This window comes from Grammomys surdaster, unplaced genomic scaffold (assembly GCF_004785775.1).
Source record: "Grammomys surdaster isolate TR1022 unplaced genomic scaffold, NIH_TR_1.0 203, whole genome shotgun sequence".
Classification (NCBI taxonomy): domain Eukaryota; kingdom Metazoa; phylum Chordata; class Mammalia; order Rodentia; family Muridae; genus Grammomys; species Grammomys surdaster.
This window is the reverse complement of record NW_021604648.1, coordinates 1,948,741-1,972,733: the sequence shown is the minus strand read 5'-3', so window position 1 is coordinate 1,972,733 and position 23,993 is coordinate 1,948,741. Positions and strand designations below refer to the sequence as shown.

Below are 23,993 nucleotides of genomic sequence, written 5' to 3'. Positions count from 1 at the left end.
GTTCAGGGTTTCCATCCCTTGGAACTGTTGTCATCTTGGTTTGGATTATTCTTAGTTGGTGACATCTGTCTGCCTGGATGTTGCAGGATATTTGCCAGCATTCCCGGTCCCTGCCCATTAGAACCAGAACTACCCCTACCACCACCACAGTTATAACAATGCGCTAAATGGCCCTGTGGGAGTAAATTGCCCATGCTCAGAACAGCTGCTTCTATAGAAAGACTTTGGTCTCACAGGCTCTTTTCATTTTGTATGGGGAGGTTCAGAGTCATCTGGTTTACAAATGGGAGAACTAAGGCCAGAGGTGTTCAACTGTTATTCTTTAAAAAGATAGTCATGAAAAGAGGGGGTCACAATGATATAAACTGAGGCTGGGTGAAGAAACTGGCCTTAGACATTGTCTTAGAGATACTGCAGCGCTCTGGTGCACTGTCGTGGGGCTGAGAGGGACCCTTGCCATGCCAGAGTCCAGAAGGCAGGGCGTAGCAGCAGCTTTCAGCTCACAGAGAAGAGCTTCATGACTGTAAGCAGAAGCCCTGGGCCCGAGCTCTCCAGTGTCGACAGGGCTGCAAGCTGAAGCTGCTGTCTTTGATCCAGGCCCCTTCCTTTAGAACCTGGGACAGAACCACCTGCTTTCCCTCTCAAACCTTGCCTGGGGACAGTGTGTAGGTCTTCTGATGTTCCACTAATTGCATCTTCTCCAGAACTGACTTTTCTGAGGCCCTGGGCCCTGGGTTTACCTGGGGTTCACCTGTGCTTGATGTCAGGCAGTGGTTTCCAGAGAGTTCTCTGTGGGCCAGTGTTGAACATAACCCAAGTACAGCAGAGGCTGTGGAGAGCCGAGAGAAGGAGTGGACCAGCTCTCCAACACACACATTGGAACTGGAGGGTACTACTCCATGCTAGGTTCCCTTGGGACCTGAGGACCCAATGAGTTCTTAGGGCACTGTTCAGGTTTGGTCATTTGCCTCACTAAGAAGACCTCTGTCTATGACACTGCCCTCTCTCTGAACTGGTCCTGTCTTCCTTTCATTCCACCATCCCATCTGGAGCAGGGACCTGGTGCTAGCCCAGGGCCCAGCGCCCAGCTCCCAGCTGATGGAGTATTTGCACCAGCTCTTGGTGTCCTCTCCTCCCAGCCTTCACAGTTTGTTCCTCTCAGGCCGCTGAGGTGAACTCGCCCTTCCGGCTTTCTCGTCATGTCTCTAGGTTGTCTAGTGAGCAACCCTGCCCTGTTCTGTGGGGCCAGGCTCCAAGTCACCCCCTCCACCCCACTGAGAAAGCACTACTGGAAGGTGCAAGTGCCTTCACTGGGACATTGTATTTATCCTCAGCTGAGCTCCAGGTGCCCAGTCAGTGCAGGACATGGCATAGCAGTGATGCCCATCATGGATGGAAAAGAATGCATGAAGGAGTGGGTGACCCTGAGGGTAGACTGGGATATCCCTATAACCTGGGGCCAAGATACTCACTGTTTCTTTCTTTTTGTTTTTAAAAGAATTATTTATTTATTTTATGTATGTGAGTATACTGTCTCTGTTTTCAGACACACCAGAACAGGGCCTCAGATCCCATTACAGATGGTTGTGAGCCACCATGTGGTTGCTGGGAATTGAACTCAGGACCTCTGGAAGAGCAGTCATTGAGCTATATCTCCAGCCCTCACTGTTTCTTAAGATACTTTGAGTAGATAGTTATAGGGATGGGTTATGTGTTAGAGTGGGTACGTGTGTGAGTGTGTGTGCGTGGGCGAGTGTGTGTGTGTGTGAGTATGTGTGTGTATGTATGTGTGTGTGTGTGAGTGTGTGTGTATGTGTGAGTGCGTGGGCGAGTGTGTGTGTATGTGTGTGTGTATGTATGTGTGTGAGTGTGTGTGTGTGCGTGGGCGAGTGTGTGTGTGTGTGAGTGTGTGTGTGTATGTATGTGTGTGTGTGTATGTGTGTGTGCGTGGGCGAGTGTGTGTGTGTGTGTATGTGTGTGTGTATGTATGTGTGTGTGCGTGGGCAAGTGTGTGTGTGTGAGTGTGTGTGTGTATGTGTGTGTATGTATGTGTGTGTGCGTGGGTGAGTGTGTGTGTGTGTGTGTATGTGTGTGTGTGCGTGGGTGAGTGTGTGCCTGCATGTGTGACAGAGATGGTCCTTGGGACAGTGCTCCTGCCTCCTGGGAGTCTCAGCTGAGAAGGCTTCTCTGTGTCCTGACAGATGCTCTGCTCTCAAGGACAGCCCTTGTGAGAGGCATTGTCTCCACTGCGCATGAGTCATTTTTATTGCTGTGACAAGATGTTCACTTACTTGGGCGATGGCTTTAGAGATTTCAGCCCACAGTCACTGTGTCACTGCAGTGAGTCAGAACGTCATGACCAGGAGCATGTGGATGAAGCAAGCTGCATCCTTCACAGAGACGGGGAAGAAGGGACTAAGAACCAAATACACCCTTCAAGCCATGTTGACATTCTTCCTCCAACTAGGTCCCATCACCTATGGGTGCCTACCACCGTCCAGTAACCCATTAAGCTATGACTTCCCTGATGGGGTAGAGCCCTGTGAGCCAGTCATTTCCCAGGGCAGACACTGTTGCTTTGGAGAACAGCTTTCCATACGTAAGCCTTTGGAGGACATTTAAGATTCAAACCGTACCATCCGTGCTCACACATGCCAGGGGCTGTCCAAATACTTCTATGTGTGCACACTGACACACACTGCCCATCTGTTGTCACATGAGGCATGAGAGATACTGATCAGAGGCCCTGATTCATGGACCACCCCTCCACCCCCACCATGTTCAGGAGGTTCTGAAAATCTCGCTGATCCTCAGCCTGGTGCGGAGTCTGTTTATTGCAAAGCTGGCTTAACATGACTCAAGGCCTTTTACCATAGTTAGCCTCTTGGCGAGATTAGTCATTTAATGATGGCAATTCTGAGAAATGTCCTTATGTGGTTTTGTCACTGTGTAGAGGACATAGTGTGCTTACACAAACTAAAATCACCATGATGTCCCTAGGCCGTATACTCTTAAGAGACCATCTTATATATGCTGTTCTTTGAAACATGGTTCTGTAGCCTGAGACTAGCTGTGTTTCCTGTAGCGTTGTCAATGGCTCTTATAGTAGGTACATATCCTACAGAGGACCAAACCCAAATAGACAGTGTGCCTTATTACCTTTGGGATTTGATTTGAGTGGATGGTTGGGGCTCAGGTTGAGAAGGTTACACAGGGGGACTTTGTTCATTGTCTCCCCAGATGGTGTGGTCCTGGTGGATCCTGAGTATCTCAAAGAAAGGCGAGGTAAGCTGTGTTCCTCTGACTCTCAGCATGCTGGATGCCTCTACATCCTCACTCTCCAGTGACATCAGCATGTTGCCTTGATGCTTAAGCAGGACCTCAGCTAGTCCCATGGCTTCTCCCCATACATTCTCCTGTTTCCTTAAATGAACCAGTTCATTTACCATAGGAAGAACTCTGGTCTCCTTTGGTTCAGAGGTCTCCTGCTTCTTGCTTACTGTAGGAGAACTTATGCCCCAAGCCCAGTCCCATCAATAAGACAGTAAGGCTTGGGGAAGGGAGGAAGGCAGTGGAACAGGAGAGAGGGTCTCATTTTATAGATGGTAAAGGTCTGTGTACAAGGTTAGGGTTAGGCTGGGCTGAGGTCCCCTGCCTTTTAGACACAGCTTTCTGGGTGCTTCCTTTCTAGGCTGTCTCCCTGTCCCTCTCTCCAGTCTAACCCAACCATCATGGCTGCCAGGTTGCCTAACTGTTCTTTCTGCCCCTCCACAATCCTGGGCTGGAGTTAGCTGGGGACGGCCATCAGGAAGCTCCTTCCTAAGAGACCACATCAAGGCTGCCCTTGAAGGCACCTTGTGTCAGAGGGCAGTGTACTCACCCTATTTAAACCTGGGACAGGCTTGTAGCCTCTAGAAGGCAAATCCCAGAGCTACAGCTGGAGCTCTGGGGGAGGGGTTTGTATGCTCCCCTCCCAGGCCCGTCCTCAGTTCCCCTGCTCCTCACAGTCTATGTGACACTGACCTGCGCCTTCCGGTATGGCCGGGAAGACCTGGATGTCTTGGGTCTGACTTTTCGAAAAGACCTGTTTGTGGCCAATGTGCAGTCCTTCCCACCGGCCCCTGAGGACAAGAAGCCACTGACACGGCTACAGGAACGGCTCATCAAGAAGCTGGGCGAGCATGCCTACCCTTTCACCTTTGAGGTCAGCACGCCTTCTTGCATTCCAGAAGCATTCTGGGATGCTCTCAGGTCAGGCACATGGGGAACCCAGGAAGGCAGCTGCTTTAGCTCACCCAGGGGACCCAGGCACTGTTACTTACAGTACCTGTTAAGTTCCTTGTCTCTGGCCACTGTGGGTGTGTCACTTTAACCTCTAGGCTACTCTTCTGATGTTCCTACATTTAAGTTACTAAAAAGGAAGGCCCAGGGATGGTTACAGCAAAGGAAGAAATCTTGCCTGGCCCTGGGTCCCTGTGTATCTCCCTTCAGACAGGCTGCCACGTGTCCAGCTTATCCCCTGTTGTGCCTCTTTACCATTCCAAGACCCCATGCTTCTGGAGTTCACATCTTCCTGTTTCTGAGACTCCATGACTCTGGGGCAAGGATGAGTTGAGACCTTAGGTGAAGAACATTCAAATTCTCATCTTCCATAGTCTGCCCTGACTTTTTGTGGTGCTTGGTGTGATATGGCTTGGGCAGGAGAGAACCAGTCTATTTCGGGGACTCCTGGTCTGGTGGAAAAGATACAGCTTGTTTTCAGAGGACTTCTCTGATGGAGGAGAGATGGTCTGTCCTCAGGGGGCCTGGTCTGATGGGTGTATAGTAGTGACAGAGCTGTGTAGGGAAAGACAAGGCAGAGGTGAAAGGTTAGCTCATGTTATTTGTCTCCTGAACAGATCCCACCAAACCTTCCATGCTCAGTCACATTGCAGCCTGGGCCTGAGGACACAGGGAAGGTAGGTCACTCCAAGAAGACCATCTTGGGTCTAGGCTTTCATGTCCCCAGGGTCTTGTATTTCTCCCTATAGGGTAGTGGACAGTTGGAACTTCGCTTCTGGTTAAAGCTGCCTGGGCCCAGGCCTGGCTGATGTTCCTTGGATAATCCATCAGTCTCCTGAGACAGGGATGCAGATGCAGACTGGCCTCACCTCACATTTGGTGATGCGTCACAGGCTCCCTCTTTTGCTGGCTCTGGTATTGACTGCACAGGACCAGCAAATTCTGAGCACCTACATATGTCCTCACGCAGGCCCTGGCAGCCTTGAGTTGGTGTCACTGCTTTTCTACAGAGGGGAAGCTGAAGCTTAGAGGGGAGTGACAGGAACAGGTTCCAAGCCTCACACTTCAGAGTCCACTCTCTCTCATCTGCAGAGCAGAGGCAGTGAGACCTTCATGTTGTTAGAGAGTTAGGGAGACACTGTTGACACCCAGCGCAGGGTCGTCTCGTTGCTGGTGGCCGTGTTGAGGAGGACAGCCACACAGACTGAAGCAGGAGTCCCAAGTGGGAGTGGGGTTAGCTGGTGGGCTCTCAGGAGCAACTCCAGTGGAAGGAGCTGGGTCAGGGGCAGCGTTGGGACAAAGTGAACATCGGGTACCAGGGTTCCAGATTCATGTCACGGAGTCCTCAGGTGACAGAGGCTTATGTTCCTGCCCAGCGTTCTGGTCTGTAAGATGGGAGGGTAGCTGGGGGCATTGCCTCCCACTTGCCATGGGGTCAGCATGTCCTCTTCCACAGGCCTGTGGTGTGGATTATGAAGTCAAAGCTTTCTGTGCTGAGAACCTGGAGGAGAAGATCCACAAAAGGTACACGGGACACTGGTGGGAATGGGGAGGAAGGACAACACGGGAGTCAGAGATGAGGAGAGGCTTTGCTGTGAGAAGGGTCTAGAAGTCTGTCAGGTCATGATGAGCTTCCTGGAGGAGGCAGCCCAAGGGGTCTGAGCCAGACTTTTCTCACACCCTACCTCTCCCTGCCTTACTCCTGCAGACTGCAGCCTTTTGATTTTAGAAAGACCCCAACTTCAGTTAACTTCCAACAGTGGGTAGCTGAGAGGCCCTCAGCAGGAGTGGAGCATGTGTTTGTGGACGGATCTGAACAAGGGGCAGAGTGGAGAACAGTGAACCTAGAGGGGGTTCAATGTGGCTCAGCGAGTCAACATTCTTCCACAGTTCTCAGCAGACAGGGAGGACAAAGCGGCTGGTCCTGGCTTCTCATGGCTGTCCTCCTGGGGGTACTGGGGTTCAGGACCTTCTGTCTCCTGGCCTTCACCTGGCTCAGATGCCCCTGCATCCCGAGTCGGTTCCTAGATCAGCCTGTCGAGGGACGGCTACCAGACTCTGTAGGGATGGGTTCGCCACCTGGTGGCCACTAGGAGTATCACATGCATTTTCATCTGCTGTATGTTTGTTCTTGTATGGGGAGATAAGACTCTTCTCTCTTGTGTCTGTCCCAACTTTCCCTTGTGATGAAGGGGACATAATGGCATTATGGAGAAGTAGAGGGATCTTGAGCAGATGATACAATAGCTGTCAGTTCTCAAAGGCTTAGTTGGTTCCGGTCATGCTCACAGTAATGGACAGATGTGATTTAACCTTCCTAGGGGCCCTAAGATCTAAGTGCTGTTGTCACTGTATCACAAGTGAGGAAACTGAGGCACAGGGAGGTACTTTCTCACGTCATGCGGTAACTCGCCAGCTCAGTCCATCTTTGCTTCTACCCTAAGCCTGGTGACCTCCAATGAACCATTCTCATTTGTGGGTCTCACTGAGTCACCTCTTTACTGTCCTGCACCTCTTGGCTAAATAGACATCCCATAATGACCCCACCTCCCACGAGGGCCTGTCAGTTTTGCATGTTTCCACTTAGCAGGTGCCAGGCGGCAGGTACTGACCCACGTGCTGAGACTATGGTAGTGAACCAGCTAGGCAAGAAGTTTCCATCCTCCAGTGGTTTATGCTATCAGGAGACACAGGGAGCACAAAGTAAAAAATAGTCCCTTTCATACCATTATGCTGGGGACTGGGACACACAGACCCAAATGAAGTGCTGCTGTCGGGTGGGGACAGAATTGAGGAGGCTGGGGCCGAGTCACATGATGACAAACCCTCCAGGCTAACCTCTGTGATTGGATGGGGAGCTACAGTAGCCTCTTGAGCAGGAGAGGGGTCTAGGTATCGCAGAGAAGAGAGTGTGGAGGCTGGTAACTCTGTCTGTCTTTCTCCCCATACATCTTCCTTAGGAATTCTGTGCGGCTAGTCATCCGGAAGGTTCAGTATGCCCCTGAGAGGCCTGGCCCTCAGCCCACGGCTGAGACCACCAGACAGTTCCTGATGTCGGACAAGCCCCTGCACCTTGAGGCTTCTCTGGATAAGGAGGTAAGAGACTCAGACCCCATTTTCCCAGCTCTGCTGCCCCTCAGATCCCAGTGTCTCCTGACTGCCCTTGAGGGTTTGGGGAATCCTGTTGGGGTCCGAAGGACTGGAAGAGGTGGGCATGTGACCTACCAGATGGGAGCAGTGGAAGAGTCCTGGCCGTTCCACCTCACACTGATAATTGCCCGCTTCAGACTGGGTGGAGAAGCCCAGCCCATCAGCAGTGTGGTGATGGGGAACAGGGCCCAGGGACTCCTTGCCATTACCCTCTTATCCATGAGCTAGAAGGTGAAAAACTCTTGACGCCAGGTGACTCTAAGCCAGTTGACTGGGGTGCGTGCCCTCTCCTTCTTAGGGCAGCTAAAGGCAAGGGCCTGGACAAAGTGGATGCCCTTCCCTGAGAATTCTGAGCAGGTCCTTTGGTAGCTGGTTAGCCTTTTCTCTCTTCCCCTGAATCTTCCAGAGTTTAATGTGTCTGGGAATCCAGACCATCAGAGCCCATGGGGACTTGAGGCCTTGCTCTGTTCAAGCCTGCACACAGAATAAAGGAGAAACAAAGAAATAAAGAAAGGAGTCTCAGATAACCTGTCCAAAGTCATGTAATGGTTGTCACCATCATTACTATTACTGTTGTCTTAGCTAGTGGTCTGAATGGGACTGGAGCCAAGGATGTCAGCTTCTTTTGTGTGTGTGTGCGTGTGTGTGTGTGTGTGTGTGTGGGCACATATGTGTGTGTATATGCATATGTGTGGACCTGGAGGACAGCCTTGGAGGTACCATTCTCAGGAACACCATCCACCTCCTTTGAGACAGTCTGTCATTGGTCTGGAGCTTATCAGCTAGGCTAGACTCTGAGCATTGAGCCGCAGGGATCCTCCTGTCTCTGCCTCCCTAGTGCTGGGATTACAAACACTCAGCATTTTTACACGGCTTCTGGAGATCAAACTCAGGTACTAGTGTTTTTATACAAGTACTTTACTGGCAAAGCCGTCCCCGAGTCCTGGAATGTCATCTTCTAATACAGATGTCTTTGAAAGGTCCCACAGTGGTACTGAAGGTTCATACACTTGGTAGTATGTTTTGTGACACTTTTATCTCAGTGGGAAGTGGCTGATGAGCTAGGGGCAGAGTTTGGTGTCCCTGCCCACGCTCTTCTGTCATTTGCCTCACAGATCTATTACCATGGAGAACCCATCAGCGTCAATGTCCATGTCACAAACAACACCAACAAGACTGTGAAGAAGATCAAGATCTCGGGTAGCTGGAGATCCTTCCGAGGGTTGGGATAGCTGCAGGCATGGCCTTTGTTAAAAGCCCGAGACACTACCATTAGTAGCTTCTGAAGCTTGGGTCTGCCCTCAGTCTACAGTGGCTTCAAAACTGGTGTTGGGGCAATGGGTTTACTGCTTCACATATCCCTTCATAGGCTTTCTGGGCCATGGCCAAGCTGTCCTGGGAGGAAAGACTTGGTCATGGAAGGGACTGGGTGTTTGATGGGGGTTTCTGTTTGGGTGGAGTCTGGGGTGGTGGCCTCTGGTAAATGCTGGTCATTGTCTCAATCTAAGCAAGCACAGCTACAACGGGGAGCTTGAGGCATATCCTGAGAGGTATCCCCTGACTCATGTGCCTACCTCTCTGACCTCTCTCTCCAGTACGCCAGTATGCGGACATCTGTCTCTTCAACACAGCTCAGTACAAGTGCCCTGTGGCCATGGAGGAAGCTGAGTAAGTGTGTTTGAAGACAACTTTGGGTGGGGGGGACTAGATAGGAGAAAGGGAAGTTCTGAGTCCAGGCCTAGGCATCTCTTCTCAACCTGCAGAGAGATGTTCTCGGTTAGAATTCAGGTGACATGCGCCTCTATGTGGTGAGTAGCCTCACTGACTCCTGTTTTGGTCTTTAAGTCAGGTCTCATTTCGAGACCAGGCTAGCCTGAAACTCACTATGTATCCCAAGCTTGCTTGAGATCGGGGCAATCCGCCTACTTCAACCTTCCAAGTGCTAATGTTATAGGTGTGAGCAACCACACCTGCCACTTTGACGTGGTTTCTAATATCCTAGAGATGGAGATGTTATTATTAAGCCAAATATTCTTGCATTGTTGGATATTCTCATATTCAGTGTTGATTGAAAATAAGACTCACATCTATGAGGCACAGATTTCTGGTGGGTGTTGGGGGTACATTGAAATGACCAGAACAGCATTTAACCCCAAGGGGAACGCCATATTCTGTCACATACTTGCATCTGCAGTCTGGAGAAAGGTTAGCTGCCTGGGCTTCCAGTGAGCACGGTTTCCCGTGGGGTTGGGCTTGGGGTTGAGATATGGCTGGCTCCACTCCCTTCAAGGGGTAAATCTGGGTCTTACTCCATGGCTGCCCCAGTGTCAGGTGTATACATCTGTCTCATCTTTGAAAAGGGAGGAGGGGGATAAGCTAGCAGCAGGCCAGAGTGAACAACGGAAGTACCTGTGCATGACTGATAGATACCCATTGCAGCAAGTACAGTTTCAATGATAGAACTTAGGTGGGGGCTTCCAGACACTTACTCGTGGTTTGTATGCAGTGATACTTTTGAAAGTAAGTGTGGGCTGGAGAGATGGCTGAGCAGTTAAGAGCACTTGCTGTTCTTCCAAAGGACCAGGGTTCATTTTCCAGTACCCACATCAGGCTGCTCACAACAGCTTGTGATTCTAGTTCTAGGGAATATGATGGCCTCTTCTGGCCTCTGAGGGCGCTTGCATGCACAGACAGTCATGGATGCGCGTGCACGCACGCACGCACGCACACACACACACACAAATAAAAACTTAATCATTAAATAAATACTAAAAATAAGTGTGTGGGCTGGAGAGATGGCTCAGTGGTTAAGAGCACTGACTGCACTTCCAGAGGTCCTGAGTTCAAATCCCAGCAAGCACATGGTGATTAACAACCATCTGTAATGGGATCCGATGCCCTCTTCTGGTGTGTCTGAAGATAGCGATAGTGTACTCATATACATAAATAAATAAATCTTTCTAAAAAAATGTGCCATTTAAATGTGCATTATGGCCATGCTAGTCCAGGATTAGTCCTACTGTGTGTGGTGTCCCTCTCCTCTTTCTCATGGCAGTAGGCTTCCTGCTAGAGCTGGGCTTGGCCCAAGTGGTTGCCTGCATCTGGGAGATAGGGGTTGCTGGCAAAGGGAGTGGACAGACATCTTTTCTGGGTTAGGGCTGGCTGTGACAAGGGTCATCTTCATGCTGCCACTCTACTTCCCAGTGACAATGTGGCACCCAGCTCAACATTCTGCAAGGTCTACACACTGACTCCCTTCCTGGCCAACAACCGAGAGAAGCGAGGACTTGCCCTCGACGGGAAGCTCAAGCACGAAGACACAAATCTGGCTTCCAGCACTCTGTGAGAACCCGCCTCTAAGTCCCAGGCCCTTAGTGTTCAGTCCACAGTGGGGTCCCAACCTCTTGGCCCACCACTATGAGGATGAGGTTTAGGCTCTTTTCCAAGTCTTGACTAGGCCCAGTCCCCTGGAGTGTGGCTAGCCAGGGAGAGCTGTCTCCTTACTCCCACCTGCCCAGTCAAAGACTACTGGGTCCCATCATTTGGCTCTGGGGGACACAACTGGAAAAGGTTTCTGCAAGAATTGGCAGCTCTTAGCCCCAAGTCCTGAATACAGACTGGGTGTCCCTGATGCCATTGTGGCTGGAAGGGAGAGAATAGCTTCTAGAAGGGCCCTGGAAATAGATAAATGGTGGCTTGGAGAGGCTGTGGAAGAGGTGGGGTGCTGAGTAGATAGATATGGGGCCCCCTTCCACATGAGGCACCATTAGGTCATTTGGTCCATGGGCATCACTGAACCTTCAGGGTTGCCCCACCGTAGAAGAGTTCAACAGTTGTGGTGGAACTCTCATTCCCTCTGATGATATCTGGCTCTCTGCAAAGAATTTGGTCTTTGTCTATTGATTCTGAGGCTACCCTCCCCATGCTCAGACTTGGCTCAGGCTAGACCATCACATTATCACCCCTCATAGGCCTCCCATTTACCAACAAGCTCTTTGTCTCCCCTTTACCCTGACTTACATCTGACCTGCCCTCAACGCCCCCCACGGGGCATCTTCTCCTTAGCACATCCTTCTCGTGCTACCCTGACTCCCAGATACCCTTGGCTTTCAGCTCTCAGTGTGGCTCTTTCTGCTTATGGGTTACCGAGCATAAACAGTGTGAGAGGGCGGTTAGGGCCAGTTCTCACTGCACTGTTTGGCACTGGCGAGGCAGGGAGGAGGGTCTGCTAGGACTACAGAGCAAGGACATCTCATAGTTAGATGTGGAACCCAAGGGACTCGGGCCATGGTTCAGTGGTAGAGTACTTGCCCATCATGCTTGAGACTCTGGATTTAATCTCTAGTACCACAAAGAGGGATATAAACAGAACCCAGGGCAACAAGTTCCAGGGCACTACCCAGTTCCCTTTCCTACCTCTGTTGGACCTGCTGGTTCAGGAGAGGGATGGGCAGTAGTGCCTCCCATCACAGTCTGATGCCTACACATCCCACCTACCGAGGAGCCCCAAGGACCAGCTTCCCTGTTTCCCTGCAGGTTGCGGGAAGGTGCCAACCGTGAAATCCTGGGCATCATCGTTTCCTACAAAGTCAAAGTGAAGCTGGTGGTATCCCGGGGTGGGTAAGTCCAGCCACCCCAGAACCCCTGCCCATCCCACTGGTTTGCCTGGCCTTTTGCTGCATCTTCCTGTTGAGGAGGCGAGACTTGAGGACTTGCTTTTTTTCTCTTCCTTCCTCTGATTCCTCTTCCTTGTCTACTGGCTGGAGCCCCTCCTCTCCTCCATCTCTATCCCTCTCTCCTCTTTGGCCTAGGCCCAGGTCTGGTTCTGAGGATTGGGTACAGCCTATATGACCCTGGGTGTCCTCATACTGTGTACTGTGACTCTCAGGGGCTACATGGACTTCCTTACATCTCAGGGCACAGTGAACACACACCACTCTTAGAGACTGAAAAACAGAGCTGAATTGGGGGGTGGGGTTACTAATTGGTTAACCTTCCTGTTTTATAGATGGGGAAAAATGAAGCCTAGGTAGTTCTCCTGACGGACTAAGTAGTGTTGGCAAGGGCAATGCCTCCAAGCCAAGGATGGTGAACACCTCTGCAGTCATAGCCCTTGGGAGGGAGAAGCAGGAGAGCAGGGGTTCAAGGAGGTCAGCCTGGATTGTCTCTGTTGAACAAAGAATATTGTCTCTACGGCTGGCAGTGTTAATACTGACTTTATATAACAGAACATTTCTAAACCCGTGGCCAGTCCTGTGTTCTGTGACTTTGTAGGACCCACAGTCTTCTCATATCCTAGTGACCCCCAAAGTCTTCCTTCTGCTATTAGATAGCCTGGGAGCAGGGAGATTAGTTTTCACAGATGAAGATCCTGGGGTCCAGGGCCTCTGCAAGCCCATCCCTCAGTGCCCTAGATGAGATGTCAGCTGTCCAGGGGTTGGGAGCATGTCCTTTGGTGGGCGGCAGAGCAGTGAATGAATGTCCTTTCTCTTTTCTCCCGCTCTGCACTCTGTCCTGACCGCTTCTTCTGCCTCCTCTGGCCCACTCAGCCTGTTGGGAGACCTTGCATCCAGGTAAAGCCTCTTCTTTGTCCTTCTTTGTCTACCTTCCTAGAGGTTCTGGGGTCATAGACTCAGCTGATCAGAACCACAGGGTACCAAGAGGGAAGGATTTAGGGTTATCTCAGATTGCAGGCTGGGGATGTGCTGCAACCAGAAGTGTGCCAGAACAGATCAGGGAGATGTGGCTTCTAGCAGAAGACCTTGACTTCTTTCCTTCCCAGTCAAATGACAGGACCTTTGTAGACAAAAGCGATAAGGCGGTGGCCCTTGGGAGGCCATCTGAATTACTGACCTGAGTCCTAAGATGTTCCGAGAGTTGCATTCTTCGTGGCTTCCAAACTTCTACTCCACTGAGAATTCGTGGCTCACTGTAGTCAGTTTCTCTTGCTCCCAGACCACATGTAGGAGTGCATGTGCCCCAGACATGATTGTGTGACCTCCCATTGTCACACAATAACTGTGTCACTCATCCTATGAGATCTGAGTGAACCAAGAGATAATTCTATCTCTTCAGTGTCAAACAGCAAAGAGTTCATGAGTCCGGACTTGTGGCCAGGCTTGTGGAGGGTACTGGAATCCCAGCAGGGAGGCAGTAGTGTCCTTACTACTCATAGCCTAGCAAAGCTGAAACCAGGTCCTTCCAGTCACATCCAGTATGGCTTCATTGAAGACTGACTGAATCTGGCTGTAGCAGTCCACCACACCCAGTCTGTCCCCCTCACAGCTGGCAACACGATCAGTAAGATGTGGTTGTGTTTTCTAGAGACATTCATGATTCTAGAGAGGCTCTGCTAAGACGACACCACCCTTAGCCTTCAGGGCTACTTTTAATCAGCCTCTCAGTTCTGTTTATTACCTAGTGGCTAAGGGGATGGATGATGGAGCCAGAGTCTTTCTTCACTTACTGCCAATAGCTGTGCAGCCTGAGGCAAGAGGCTAATCTCCAAGTACCTAAGCTTTTGATCCTTGCCCAGGCCATCATAATAATAGGGCTGTGGCAAGGATCACAGTTGTTCTAGGGAGGTGCTGGAACAGTCCTGGGTACACTCTGTATCATGCAAGTGCCTGCTCTTGTCTTCAACCTGTCTGTCAGGGACAGTATCAGGGAAGGCCTGGTCACCAACAATGGCTGATGGCTGGTTCTCTCTCTCATATTGCACACATAGGAGGTATCAGAATCTGCACATGGCATGGACAGCCTTGAACCCCAGTTCCTGAAACTTGTGGGTGGCAAGGAGGTGGGTGGGTAGGACTGGGAGAAAATTGGGAAGGGTGATGTCAGGAGACTGTGATGATTTGAGATGGGCAGTGTCCCAGGCCACCTTGGTTACCCACTGACCAAGACGTGAGTCCCCAGAGGGCATGGTCCCTAGCCCATGGTAATCAAAGGACTCTTAAAGCAAGGGAGTTTCTGTTTCCCTTTTTCATTTTTTTTTTCAAGGGAGTGAGTGGGTGGGGCATCTATCTCTTTGTAAGTACAGAGAAGAGGCATGGTCAGAGTAGCAGAACTGGAGTGTAGTTGCTTCTCTGCGACCTCCCCAGGCCTCAGACTGACAGGGCAGCCAGCAGGTCTTAAAGTCTGAGGCTCTCTCTGAGCTCACGGAATTGGGTATGTGTTTCAGTGATGTGGCTGTGGAACTGCCTTTTACCTTAATGCACCCCAAGCCTAAAGAGGAACCGCCACATCGGGAAGGTGAGTGGGACCCGTGGGTCACTGGGGTGGGGTTTACCAGCCTCCCTGTTATCCCACCACCCTACTTCTTTCTGGGTTAGCCTTCAGCCCAGAATCACCCTTTCCTCAGCTCCCAGTCTTTTGCAGGGACACAACTAATACTTGCTTTTGACCCAACTAGGAGACAGAGTCCTGACTCCTATTCTCCACAAGACAGGGAGGCTGGGAGTTGAGGACAAGCCATATTAGTGGATTTTAATTTGAATTTTAAAAGTTATTTATTATTATTTAAAAATATTTATTTTTATTTTATGTGTATGGATGTTTTGCCTGCATGTATGCCTGTGTACTATATACCTACAGTACCACCAGAGGCCAGAAGAGGGCATCAATTCCACTGGGAATGGAGTTGTAGATGGTTGTTAGACACCCTGTGGATGCTGGGAATTGAACCCACAACCAGAAGACTGCTGAACGCTGTCTCAGTCCCCATATTAGTTGAGTTTTTAAAGTGGTAACAGGTTGGCAATGTTTCTTTGCAAGGGAAGTTACAGTCCCTCTCACAAATTGGAGTCTGTGCCTGCGAGGAGTAGATGGTGAGACGCCAAAGATGGCACTCTGAATTCAGAGAGGTTACAATGTAGGAAAACCCGCCAGGGCAACATGATCGCACATGCCCACAGTCCCAGCAGAGGGAGGTGTGTGAGGCAGGGAGATCACGTTTGAGGAGAGCTAGGGCTACAACATGATCTTAAGAGTAAATAGAACTCAGGCAAGCAAGAAGTTAGTGTGTCTCACATTGGAGACCTGCTTCCTGCGGGGTCGTCACTGGGCATGGATGTCTCCCTCCCTGCGTCTGCTGCTTTTGACCTGGGAGGCTTCCCACTCACCTTCCTTCCTTGCCCGCCTCATCTTCTCTAGAGAGTCTGAGGATCGTAGTGTGTGTGTGTGTGTGTGTGTGTGCGCACGCACGCGTGTCCACATGCCCCTGGGTACCTCACAAGCCTTGTGTATGTTCAGTTCCAGAGAGCGAGACTCCAGTAGACACCAATCTCATAGAGCTTGACACCAAGTAAGCTGAACCTGCCTGCCCGGATGTCTGGGGTGGGGTTGGAGGTGGGACGGGAGAGGTGGAGGGGGTCATTTGCATAAATGTTTATTAACCTCTGAGGAGCAGCTGGTCTAACCTGTCTGCTGAGAGCCACCTCTGCTCACCTCTTCAGCAACCTGCTTGCCTGCATGTGACTTGAAGGACCCTCCATGCCTGTTCCTCTTCCTCCTGCATTGGTGGGGTCTGTCTTCCTTGCACGTTCGTCAGTCACTCCATCCGTCTGCAGCACCCACTCAGCTGGCTGACATGGGGCTGGTTCAGACTCTGGGGCTCTCCTCTCTTACCTGACCCATGCCAGTTGGAGGCTGCCTGTGGGGTGGAGAAGGTGTCTGGGTGCTGTCACTCTTGCGGCCTGAGGACCAACTGATTCGGATTCTGCTGCAGTGGAAGGCCATGGGGCACCAAACAGTGGCTAGAGGAAGAGGACTTGGTTCAATGGCTTGAATAGCCTCTGGGGCCAGATTGCTTTCTCCTTCCACCTCCTCAAACCTCCTTTCCTTGATTCTTTGGCAAGATCTGGAGAAACAGAGGTTTCAAGTTGCCCTGAGGAAATCCATTCAGCTGGCTGAACTCCACAGGGCAAGGGACTATCGCCTCTGCCTGGGCCTAAGGGACATGATGAAAAGAAACTCTCCTTAGTCCTGCAACCTTAAACCAGGCACCCCCACCCCCTCTGTCCTCATAGAGATCTTCACCACCTTCCATGCCCCGTTCAAAAGTCCCTTCCTACCTACGATCCCTGGGATGAGTTAGCTTCTAGGAGAAAGGCCTGTATGGGCTTTTTCTTCCTTAGATCCCAGCACCAACTTCCTGGTTGAAACAGCCATGCTTCCTGAAGCAGTCTTGTTAGTTTGATTTGGAGGGGTGAAATGGGGTTTCTTGGGCTTGTTCTTTGGGGATTCCGATGCAGAGCCACATTGTTCCTCTACTTACCTTCTCCATACCCCCAGGAACAGGGTCGCTTTTCTAGCCCTTACACATTGGGAGATAAGCTTTTTGCAGTTTATTTGTGAGAATCCCAACAGCCACCAGTGGGCTTGTAAGTGGGCTGGCCTGGCACGCCTTTCTGTCTGAGGCAGAGACCTGGGAATGAGACCCTAGAGAGTGGGGTTTTCTCTTGAGTCCTTCCATCATCTGGCCAGGCCTCTGGATCTGCCTGTTGTCTACCCCTGCAAATACACAGCATTTTCCTTGTCTCTCCCACTAGTGATGACGACATTGTATTTGAGGACTTTGCTCGACAGAGGCTGAAAGGCATGAAGGACGACAAGGACGAAGAGGATGATGGCACCGGCTCTCCGCATCTCAACAACAGATAGACTGGGGCCGGCCTCAGCCCGTCAGCTCCAGGTTCACTCTCGCACTCGGATGCTTTCTCGTCTCCTTCCCATTCTGGTTCTTCCTTTTGTTCTTCCAGTTTCTACCAAGGGGCCCCAGTGGTCTTCCAAGTCTCGGTGATGAGCCTCTGGTCTCAGAACTGGCTTCGCATCACCACGCCAGCAGGACCACGTCCTCAGCCATCTCTCTGCGACCACCTGCCCACCCCCTTTTCATGCTTATTCTCAGGAAGGCCACACCACCTGGCCTTGGGATTTGGCTTGAGATGGGGAGCAGAAAAAGGAGGGTGGGTCCTGAAGGCACAATGATGATGGGTGTGAAGATGTGGAGGGGGTGGGCAAGATGGTTCAAGACACACAAGAAGATGTCTGTAGTCCCAGTAGGTGACAGTTTTGGCAGCTAAAAGATGACCATATTGAAGGTGGGAGAGGGCAGGACTGTGAATAGATTTTCAGTGCTTTTTTTTTTTTTGTATGTGTGTGGTCCAGGCCCACCAGAGTCTCCTCCCCCTCCACCCCCATCCTTGGTCCACGCCCCTGTGTCTCATGGGGGAGGCACATAGACCCCAGGAGTGAAGAGCAACGGACTGACTTTCTAACCAGACAACACCTACATTGAGGCAGGCTACAGATCCAGCCACACATATGTCAGAACTGATTGGATGAGACATCATAACTTCGTTGCGTTTTTGTGTGCGGGCACAGAGAGGAGAAATGGGTGTTTAACAAACACCAGCCCCTAGCAGTGAGCCAGAGCTACTGTGGATGCTTTCTGAGGGGAGTTTAAGAAATGGGACAGGGCAAGGAGGCATCCATCCTTATCTTTTGTAGTGGATAGTCCTACAGGAAGCAAGGATGGGGGCGGGGGACACAGGCAGCTGGAGCGTCCTCTAGTACTTCTCCACAGTGATTGGCCCTGTAAGCTAGGTGTGAGAGAGAGGTGCCTGAGGCCACCATTCCCACTGTTAAGGGATCCCATTCCCAGGAGGCGGCATCCATACAGATGAACTTCCAGTAGGAGGCAGCTCCTCTCCTACAGGAGTTGGTCCATTAGTACCCAGAGTCGTGGGTACCTGGTTTCCATCAGCTGGTGTTAATATGACTTGACTGGGGTGAATCTCAGGGTAACAGGGCAGACGGGTGGTAAAACAGAAAGCACTCAAAGATATCCTTGTTTGGTCTTCGATGCTAGCTTGTTGTGTGACCTTGGGCCAGTTCCCTCCCCTCTTTGAGCCTCAGTTTCTTGTTGGAAAGCCAGGAGGTAGACCAGATGATTCCAAGGGTTTCTTGTTCAAGTTTCTGTAAGTTTGTAGCTCTCAAGAGCTTCTGATCCTCCAGCTGGAGCTGGGGCTGCTAACTGCCTTCAGAGGAGGTTCATGGTACCTCAGAGGACCCACGGCAGGGCAGATCACTGAGTGCGCCTTCCTGCCTAGGGTGGGCTGTTCTTAGACCTAGTCGGCTTATCTGATGTCAAGTTGTGTCCAGAGCCTTTGTGAACTTCTCTGTCCCAGAGCTTCTGTGTGCTGAGGCTTGCATGAGAAGTGTGTGGACAACCTTGAGTCTATCAGACATATTGATTAGTAGGGCAAGAAGATCTCATCTCGATTTCTGTTCCCTTTTTCTTAGTTTCATACTTGCCTGAGAAGGGAGACTACAGCTTTTGTTTGGTTTTGAGACAGCGTATGCAGTTTAGGCTAGCCATGAATTCACTCTGTAGCTGAGAATGACTGAATTCCTGATCCTCTTGTCTCAAGTGCTGGGATTGCAGGCATGCCCCTGCCACTGCTGGCTGCACGCTTTATTGTACAGATCCCAGCCATTCTCAGTCCTTCATGCCCAGTGATTGAAATTATTCCTATGGTGAAATGGCCCAGGATCACTGGTCCTGAGCCTCCTAAATCTCATAAGCAGTCAACTCAAGGTACTTCTTCCCAGATTAGAACTGGAGACTCCCCTGGCATCTAGCCTCTGCCAGAGCTAGCTGGATACTTTTGCACCTATAGAATTGATTAAAATCTTGAACAGTGTAAGGCAAGCATGTGCTCTCCACTGGCTTCCACTAAAACCTTTGGAGCTGATGCAAGACCCTTTAGCATGTGGGCTAACCCTTTGTGTCCCCCATCCTTAATTTATACAAGCAAAAGGTTTCTTAATCTGGTTTCTCGAGCTTCCTATACTTCAACATATCCCCACTCATCCTTTAGGTTTGTCCCACAGATCAACTAAGACTTCTCTACCTGCAGAGAAGCATCAGAACCCTGGCTGCCTCTTTGTGTTTTGAGCCAGGCTTAAGTTGGAGTCTAGCCAAACCATCCTTTGATGACAGCTTTGTTTTTTTATGCTGGATACTACAGACACTAAGATGGATCCTACCCTAGAATCCTTGTCTATAGAAACCTTCTGGTCAGGGGAAAGTTAGAAGACAGCATTGACAGTTCTGGCTATAGCTAGTCCACACAGTGCCTTGATGTGAGTTTGAATACAGTGTCCCTTCTAGGTGGATTCAAATCCTGGAAATGACACTGCAGGGGGCTGGAATTTGGTGTCATTTGTCCCTACTCCACAGTCTTACCGCTGCCATATTGGGTGAGATACACAGGCTCATGTATTTCTTTGGCCTCTTCTTTTCTTGCCTCAGCCTCTGATCTGCTGCAGACACTATGCCCCACCCTCACCCCGTGACACAACCCAGTACTTCTCTATAGGATTCTTCTTTGTTCTGGAGTGTTCCTGGCAGGCAGCCTGGGAGTGAAACTGGAGGTGGAGGACCCTCATGAGGTTCTAGGCACCATCCAGTGAGATTGGGTTTTCTTGTGCTAACAGACTGGGACTTGTGCCACATTGGGGCTTTCCAGTAGACCAAAGGGCACATGTTAATGCCAGTCTGGGCAAGAAGAGCATGCTTTGGTAAAAGCTCATCAATTGAGGGCGACTGGACTTGCCCAGTACCCCAGCCAAGAGAAGAACTCGTCTCCTAGAAAGATAAGAATTGAGTTGCTTGTCTGGACCCATGGCCATGTCAGCTTCAAGGGCAGCTGGCTTCCCCAGGAGGATGGCTGACAACTTGATTCCCACCTGATGCAGTGAAAGGGACCATGTCCTGAAAGTCCCCAAGGCTACCTCTCCGTCCCTCCTAACTGGAACAATAGCCTTTGTCTGCTTTATTTGAGGGATTGCTGTGGGTTTGAATGAGATGAGAGCCAGGAGCTGGCACTCTGTTATGCCAGCCAGCTTCGAGAGTGGTCCTGTCTCTTCAGGGATGAGGCCCAAGGTCGTACAGGAGGCTTGCTGTGGAATGAGCCCTTTGTTTGCCAGTCTCTGTCCTGATGTCCCAAGTTAGACATCAGCCAGGAAGATAATCAGCCATTGTGGCTTTGGTGACCACACTGGGGAAGAAGTGTAGGTGCTATTGTCCAAGGATGGGTCCCAGCAACCAGGACACAGAAGACATGGATGTTGTCGGTGATTGGGGGGCAGAGAGGAGCATTTGAGCCTGGACTAACTCACCTCCCAGAAGCCCACAGAAGTCAAGAAACCTGGGCTCTGACCACAGGTCAAAGGGCTGAACTCACTGTTGTGGCCACCCAAGAAATCCAAGGGTGAGAGGAAATAGATGTTGCCTCTTCTGAGTATAAGCTCCCATCCTGGGTCAAAAGAACCACTACAGCTCCTTGGAGACCTGTGGGAATGTCCAGCCCTCTTGCTCTGAGAGCTGAGTCCTAGCTGATCCACTCACAGAAGCTTCCATGTCCCCGGGGGCAGCTCTTTCCCACCAATGGCTCAGGCCTGTATGTATGGCTCCGAGCCCTCAGTGAAGGGCTGGGCTCTAACCTTTAACCCCAGGACACAGACTCGTGTCTGTTCTGATATTTACTCTTTTAAAACTTAAGGACCAAATGAGACTTCTCTGATTTTTATCCACACAGCCTATCTTGGGCCTGGTCCAGGCAGTTCCATAACTTCTGCCCCCCCCGACCCCTTCCTGGCACAAAGCAGCCTACTGATGGGGCCAGACTCACACCTCTGCCACCCTGATCCACGCACACTAGCACCTCCCTCAATATCACTAACTTGTCACCCCCCAAAAGGGAGGTCAAAGTTGAAGCACAGGTCCCTGGGACCCACTGTCTGCAGACCAGGTACTCCTCTCAATGTTCCACACAGCCTCACTGGGGGCTGCTGCTAGGGGAAACTGAGGAAAGGAGGAGGAGGGCTGAGTCTCCAGCCCTCCCTCTTATTCCTACTTTCTCCAGAGTAACTGCTTTTAACTCTCTTATCTATTGAGGTTTCACTTTTAAACTCTTTGAAGAATAACTTCAAACCACATTTTGTGGTTTGATCTTAGACCAGCAAGCACAGGTTCTCTTCTTGGTTTTATGTGTTGGGGTGACTCCAGCATCCTGACACAGAGATACTTGTTGTTGGGACTCAGGTCATCTGGTCCAAGCATTAGAACACACACTGGTTTTCTAGATGACTCTCCCTGCACCTTGGGAATGAGTTTGATGTGGGCTGGGCCAGACAGGCTTGGTCCTGAGAGTGCGTGTGCTGCGTGGGGACCATGGAGTGAGGAGCCAGGCCCAACATCCACCTGGGACACATTCTCAGGGCAATGGGAAGAGATCCCAGGGCTGGCTTTGTTATGCACAGCCAAGGGGTGGGGATCCTGGGTCATGTAAGAGATGCCCCATCAGGGAGAGCTTTATGAGGCGGGATTCCTCCGAGGCATTTTAAGCAAGTCTTCCTCCAGTGAATCTCCTAGGATTCCTCTTCCACACCTGTGGATGTCCGTGTGCACAACAGGAGGCTTCTGTGCCCAAAGAGAGGCTGGACCCCTTTCTGCAGTCCACCAGCTTCTCTCTCTGCTGACCTGCGGTGTCATGGGGATTCACTTGCAGGACAGCTCATTGGTGAGACTTGGGCTAGCCTTTGAAAAAAGTCCTGCCTGGGCTTACCTCCTGGCAAAGCTCAGGGCATTGTCAATCACATGGCACGGGGGATAGAATGCCATCTAGTGTTTTATTCAGTCCAAGTGTGGCCTAGGAGACCCCACTGACCTCAGGTTCCCCATGTGTAAAGGGCTAGAACCAGGCTCTGCCCACCTCATAGGGACTACTGAAAGGGATATAAGGGTAGAAGAGGGTAAGAAGAGAGGCCGGATGAGGCGGCAGCCTATGTGAGGGGATAGGGTCTTGGCCTGGGTTCCCGACCCGCATAGCTCACAACAAAACGACAGTGCAGGATATCCTGTCTTCCCTGGGTATCTCTGCTCAGTGTTAGGTCCAGTCACAGCTGCTGCCGGGCTGCCTCTTCCAAGCGGTGGGAATTGATGTGTGTCCTGGGTGTGGTGTCGAGGGGTGGCTGGGGCGGCCTCAGGCCTGTGACCCTCTGTGAAGTGATGATTTGTGTGGCACATTCATTCCTGGACCATGTCCAGGCCAACCTGTCGTACCTGTGGCTGCCCGTGTCCCGTGAAGTCATTATAGTTTATTCACTGCAACAGGACAAATGAGCAAAAGAACCTTGTACGAGAGGCCATTAAAGGCCTTTTGTGATGGAGGACACTGGCTGTGTTTTCATTTCTTGTCTCACACGCCCCTACAGGAAGAGAACCAGATGCACCCTCCTGCCCTGCACTGCTGAGTTTTGTGCCTCAGCTGTGTCCGCCCTCCTGAAGATTCCCTGAGGATTTTTCTCTTCTGTCTTTCTACTGTCTAGCCTTGTGGCCTTGGGGGAAGCTGCCAAGCCTTAGATCTCTCATAAAAACCTGAGTAAATTCAGTTCCCTAAGCTTTACCTGCTCCTGGGCTAAAGGAACAGCCAACATCCTAACAGATTATGTATTATTTTCAGTAAAAAGAGGGGACGTGCTAGGCCCTTAATCACAGCTCTCTGAGACAGAGGCCGGAAGATTTTAGGCCACCCTAGTCTACATAGTGAGTTTTGGGTCTGCCTGGGCTATATAGTGAGACAGTTTCAAAAAAAAAAAAAAAGGAGGTCTATGAATATGATCAATTTTTTTAAATTGATTATGTGATGGAGATTGATTTTTATATTCCTATAAAAACTGCGCCAACTTATGTTGAAGCTTTGCCCTCCTGGTTAGCCATAGGTAGGTTGTTCCACTGTTCTCTTACAGACAAGGCAGGGCAGGAGGAAGACATGGTCATTTCATCTTTTTTGTTGATGTTTTATTTTATTTTATGTTTAGGAGTGTTTTGCCAGCATGTGTGTATGAACTATGTGCATGCCTAGTACTCAAGGAAGTCAGGAAGAGGGCTACAGATGCCCTGGAACTGGAGTTAGAGATGGCTGTGAGCCACCATGTAGGTGCTGGGATCGGAACCCCTGGTCCTCTGCAAGAGCCACCAGAGCTCTTAACCTCCAAGTCACCTCTGCAGCCCCAGGAGATTTGATATTAAAATGTTGGAGATGAAAGAGAAAGTGGGGTGTGAGAAAAACCCAGCAGTCAGATAGAGGAAGCCTTCACCTCTCCAGGGTAGAGGGCCTGGGAGAAGGGGTGGTGGTAGTGCTCCAGCTAAAGAACTGGGGTGACCCGGCAGGGACCTGGGGACAAAGCATCTCAAGAAGGAAGAACACCAAAGAAACACAGGCTGTGATGATTGAAGTTCTGAGTTCTTGTGTGTGCGAGTGTGTGTGCGTGTGTGCATGTGTGATATGTGCACACACATTCTCCTGTGCACAAGTGAAGAAGCCACAGGCTCATGTTTCCCTCAGTTCTTCTCCATGTTTTGTTTTTGAGACAGGGTCTCTCCTTGATCCCGCAGCTCACTGATTTGGCTAGATTGACTGGCCAGCAAACTCTCAAGGGCTCTCCTGTCTCTGCCTTCCCAGAGCGGGGCCCTGGATCATAGGATATGT

At 50.7% G+C, this 23,993-nt stretch overlaps 1 protein-coding gene across 4 annotated transcripts in view; it reads left to right on the top strand.

The window, feature by feature from the left end:
• The window catches only part of Arrb1 (arrestin beta 1), a 71,506-nt gene extending 48,830 nt beyond the window's left edge, over positions 1–22,676 (top strand). Inside the window, exons 4-16 of one of the 4 annotated variants that reach the window (XM_028770701.1) lie at positions 3,241–3,285; positions 4,008–4,204; positions 4,899–4,958; positions 5,738–5,805; positions 7,242–7,377; positions 8,547–8,631; positions 9,027–9,099; positions 10,636–10,773; positions 11,968–12,051; positions 12,981–13,004; positions 14,615–14,685; positions 15,685–15,736; positions 16,983–22,676. In XM_028770701.1, coding sequence (XP_028626534.1) covers positions 3,241–3,285; positions 4,008–4,204; positions 4,899–4,958; positions 5,738–5,805; positions 7,242–7,377; positions 8,547–8,631; positions 9,027–9,099; positions 10,636–10,773; positions 11,968–12,051; positions 12,981–13,004; positions 14,615–14,685; positions 15,685–15,736; positions 16,983–17,094 — 1,145 coding nt within the window. In that variant the 3' untranslated portion in view covers positions 17,095–22,676. The remainder of the gene's footprint in view (positions 1–3,240; positions 3,286–4,007; positions 4,205–4,898; positions 4,959–5,737; positions 5,806–7,241; positions 7,378–8,546; positions 8,632–9,026; positions 9,100–10,635; positions 10,774–11,967; positions 12,052–12,980; positions 13,005–14,614; positions 14,686–15,684; positions 15,737–16,982) is intronic. The other 3 variants (XR_003711859.1, XM_028770703.1, XM_028770702.1) reach the window with 3 other exon arrangements.
• The last annotated feature ends 1,317 nt before the right edge of the window (positions 22,677–23,993 follow it).